General features: G+C 36.2%; 1 protein-coding gene across 1 annotated transcript; it reads right to left on the bottom strand.

Moving 5' to 3' along the window:
- Nucleotides 1-212: 212 nt before the first annotated feature.
- LOC140890609 (bHLH transcription factor RHL1-like) lies at nt 213-3434 on the bottom strand. The gene is made up of 7 exons (XM_073298525.1): nt 2956-3434; nt 2737-2829; nt 2464-2625; nt 2326-2391; nt 1528-1593; nt 1204-1278; nt 213-756 (listed from the first exon to the last, which is right to left on the bottom strand). Exons 1-7 carry the CDS (start codon nt 3343-3345, stop codon nt 400-402), a joined length of 1209 nt encoding a protein of 402 aa, XP_073154626.1. The 5' UTR covers nt 3346-3434; the 3' UTR covers nt 213-399.
- Nucleotides 3435-4544: the final 1110 nt, after the last annotated feature.

The following is a 4544-nucleotide window of genomic DNA, read 5'->3' as shown; positions in this document are numbered from 1 at the left end:
TCTTTTTTTTTTTTTTTAGCAAAGAAAAAACTAACTGATGCTTCACTTGAATTTTGTTATTACAATATGTCCGTTGGATAGAAATTTGTGAGTTCAATATATTGTCGTTTTTCAGGTTGAATTAAGTCCAAATCAATTTGTTAACAAATTTTGTTCATAAATTAATGTGAATTGACGTATAAGAGTAGATAAAACAAAGCATGATATAAAATAAGTTAAGATTGCTTATTTTGTTGGAGTCGACGACTCTTGAAAGTTCAAAGAGTTCAAAAGGAACATAATCACCCACCATCTTTCCTTTTTGCCCCATTTTTTCCCCGCTCCTTTTAAACTTTTTTCTTCGAAGAAAAAAGAAAAATCGTTAAAAATAGAAAAAAAGAAGAGTCAACTCTCTCCAACTCACGGCTTGGAAACAGAATTAGCGTCTTTGAGGGAGGTTTCTCCTCCGCCGTTAGCAGCAATGGTGGCGGATTGTACGGTCAACGCCGACATACTCGGGGAGGTGGGCCCAGCAGCCTCGCCGTTGAGTAGTGGGTTGTTGTTGGAGGCGGGGTGGTGGCTCCTCGTGTGACACGTGGCGGTGGAGATGGCGGTCGCCAGCGAGATGGGCATCAGGCACAGACCTTTCCCCTGAAGATACTGCATGGCGGACCCCATGTCTTCCTCCATCAGCTTCGCCACCTGGTGCTCCGTCACCGTCATGCCGTCGTTGTTCGACGACGAAGCCGTTTGTGTTCCGTTACCGTTCCTTCCTCCCTATACAATTTCATTTCATTTTCAAAATCATGAAAATTAAACTCCTATTTCACAAATAGTCTGGAAATGGTATTCAGTGTTGATTTAGTTTTTTTTAAAATTTTTTTTACTAAAATAGAAACACCCAACATCAACATATATACGTAAGTGGAGTGTTTTAATATCAGAAAAAAGTTGCACGCGTGATGCTTTATGGTTTTGTTGTGTTGTTGTGGTGGTGATAGAGAATTTGGAGAGGGACAGCCAAGGGTGCGGGTGGGGTACACTCATGTTTCATTTAATATATATATATAAAATACAAAATAAAATTTAATTCACTTAACAGAGATCTCATTATTTTTAAAATTTCACACTTCCTCATATTAAAAAAACAAACATAGAAAAAAAATGGTTCAATTTGATGAAAAGAGAATTTTCTAATTTACCCAGGGTGTAAAAGTAAATTACCTCGGAGGAGATATCGGCAACTAGAGGGGGATTATTCACAGCTGCAGCACCACCCAATCTGCTCATGCTCAGAACCTGGGCCAGACCATAAAATATTAACCAAGAGGGAGAATTTTACATCATGTTGTATAATTAATGCACAATGCATACATACATACATACAAATTATTATACTAATAATAACCCCCATCTTTTTACAAAGTGATTGAATATTTTTTTAATTGCCCATTACAGTTTGTCAACTGGAGAATCAATGCAAGTATATTTTAATTAAACAATAAGCATTTCTTTAAAAAGAGGAGAGAGAGAGAGAGAGGGAAGTACTTTGACTTGGAGCTGTAGGAATTTGACATAGTCGATGATCTCATCCAGCATTGAGGCCTTGTCTGTCTGTCATTTCATACCCACAACAATTGTTAATCTCATCTCCTATATTATGATGACATGATGATGATGATGATAGAATGAACAATCCCACTTTTTCTGTCCCAATACTGTTTGGTTGAGTTCTTTCGTTGGGACGAAACGAGACGATGAAAGATGTATAATGGGATTTTTTTTTTCCCTATGGATGGATCCGGCATTCTTCATGTTGCTTTAATTATTTAAGATTCATTCACGTTTGGGACCAACTCAAGAATTTTAAGGATGGGGGTGGGTGTACTTCTTCTCACTGCTACCAAACAAATACCCTTTTTAACCACCATATGCACACGTGCCGCACGTGAGAGGGTTGGATTGGAACTTAATAGTGGTTAAAACCAAACAGCATGTGAATGGAATTGATTAGCAAATAATGAGATTCTACCAACACTCTTATTATTGGTTTAAAAAAGTTCCAAGTATTAAAGAAAACTTCATACTAAACTAACCATGCTTTTAGCCACAAAAAAAAAAAACATGTACCAAAACTCAATCAAGAAAAAACCTCATAATTTGGTTTGTCTAACAACACGATGAAGGATGTGGTGATAAATTCTTGGCCAAAAAAAAAAAAAATCAAAACTTTGATGCTTGTATACACGTTAAAATTTATATATATATATATATATATATATATATATATATATATAATAATAATAATAATAATAATAATAAAGTGAAAAAGGAATAAAAAATTACCTTGTTAGCATTAGGTACGAGCTCCTGCAAGGACTTCATCCTCTCCGCGATTCTCTCTCTCCGTAACTGCCCACAATAGAATTTTCAACTTCCCCACTCAGAATTCGCAACAAATTTGTACTGTACACTACTACTTACTCTTTCGGCGATGCTGTGGGGGTCAGTGGCCTGGCCTCGCCGGGCCCTCACCCTTTGCTTCGGCTGCCCTGCAGTCCCGCCACCGCTAGTACCGCTCGCCGCCGGTTGATTCATCTCCGGCGCCGCCGCTCCCCCGAATTTCTGGGATTGCAATGCTCCGCCCTTTTCAAAATTTTAATTGATGTTTAAATGATAATCGCGACTAAAACGTAGCGAAAGGAGTTGATGGATTTTACTTTCTAGTATCATTAATTAAATTTGGGGAAAAAAAACCTGGGAATGGAGGAGATGTTGAGGTGGGTTTGAAGAATGCCCGATTGATCCGGTGAAGCCATTGAACAGAGCTTTGATTGAGGCATCGTGATCCTGTATTTATTTCGCGACGATTAAGCATTACGGTGATGAACAATAACTGAAAATTAAGTGCACAAATCACAGCAGTTATAAAACTCGGTTTAATTGATAATAATAATAATTAAAAAAAAGGCTAACAGGATTAGCAGATTTATAGCAGGAACCGTCAACGACATCGTCTTGATCGGAATGAGGGATATTGAGAAATCCAATATCGGCAGCGGACGGAGAGCGGAGGTCATTGACAGCGAGGCCTCGGGAGAGCATCAACTGGTGCTGAAGCAGCAAAGCCTTGGCGGCGCCGTTGCTTATCTGCTGCTGCCTGAGCTTGGAAGCCAAAAGGGCGGTGGAGTGGTCCTCCAGGTGGTCGTCGGGCCAGGGGAAGGAAGAGGCAGAGGAAGGAACGGAGGAGAACATTTGGTCGAGAAAATCGTCGTGGGACGACGTCGGATCGAACTGGGAATTGTGAAGAGAGACGAGTGGGTTGAGATTGTTCATCTCCGGCAAATCTCTGCTGGTGGGCTGCATCACAGAAATCACAGAAATGGAGTGGAGAGCTACGAAAACGAAACGAGGAGAATCATGTTGGGGGTTTGGAAAATTTTGGGAATGTTTATGGAAAATGAGGTGTCGCCATCTACTCCAAGATGCAATAAATAAACAAAAAAAACACGCCTCTTTTTCCACTCTTCCCAATAAATTATTTAATTAAATGTAGCTACTAATCTAATCTTGGGGATTAATGATAATGGGATTATAATATGATTAGTTTTTTTTTTTTACCTTTTCTTTCTTATAATTATAAATAAATTATAATGCATTTTTAGTTCGACTAATCTTACGAGCCTATAATATTCCCCTTTTTTCAGCTCAGATAAATTTAGATGTGATCTTTATATACGTTTATGCAGTGTTTGGTACAAGGGATTAGATAGGTTTGTGGGTAATTTTTGATTTAATCCATTGTTTGGTAGGATTTTTATTAAAACAAACTAATCTAACCTAGAAAAGATAAAGTTGTGTTATAGTATGTTAACTAAACCCTCCCCCACCATAGTATTATTTATCTTACACAAAAATTTCATAATTACTCTTTTCTTCCAACTTAAAAGTCACTCATCCAATAAAATATAAATTGTATTTTTAGTAAAAAAAAAAAAAAATTAAACCATTATTTAATTTTCTTCCTAAAAATCAAACCAAACACAATACTATTTTCGACACAAATTATCAATCCTTATTTATCATGTCTTTTATCATTCATTTAATAATCATTCAATAATCTCATCAATTGAATCAAACACTACGTTAGAGTAAAAGACGTTTTTTCACAACACACTATGTTTGGATCACGGGAATTGGATGGGATTTGGTGAAATTTGGAATTGAAAATACCGTTTTAGTGTTTGGCAACTTGGGATTTCAAAACGGGATTGGTATTTGTTGGGATTTCACAGGATTTCAATTAGTTAAGTGAAATCTTGACAAATTGGTCGGATTTCACGGGATTTGAGTTTATGAACCAATAAAATTATTTTAATAATAAATTCATATACTTTAATTATAAATTTTAAGTTTTTTTTAATAATTTTTTTATAAAATATCATTTATCCAAAATTTATACTATCAAATTTCAAAATATATTTTAATTTTTTGCCAAACATAAAATGAAATTTCAATTTCATGGATTTTAAAATTCAAATCCAAATTCAAATCCAAATCCAATT

The sequence above is a fragment of the Henckelia pumila genome, chromosome 3 (genome assembly GCF_033568475.1).
Source record: "Henckelia pumila isolate YLH828 chromosome 3, ASM3356847v2, whole genome shotgun sequence".
Classification (NCBI taxonomy): Eukaryota; Viridiplantae; Streptophyta; class Magnoliopsida; order Lamiales; family Gesneriaceae; genus Henckelia; species Henckelia pumila.
This window is presented reverse-complemented; position numbering and strand designations above follow the sequence as displayed.

Coding starts and splice junctions, on each gene's coding strand:
- LOC140890609 (XM_073298525.1), bottom strand. CDS start 3,345: ATGCAGCCCACCAGCAGAGATTTGCCGGAGATGAACAATCTCAACCCA. Junction 2,830..2,955: donor GCTATAAATCTGCTAATCCT/GTTAGCCTTTTT, acceptor AAATAAATACAG/GATCACGATGCCTCAATCAA. Junction 1,279..1,527: donor TCCTACAGCTCCAAGTCAAA/GTACTTCCCTCT, acceptor GGTCTGGCCCAG/GTTCTGAGCATGAGCAGATT.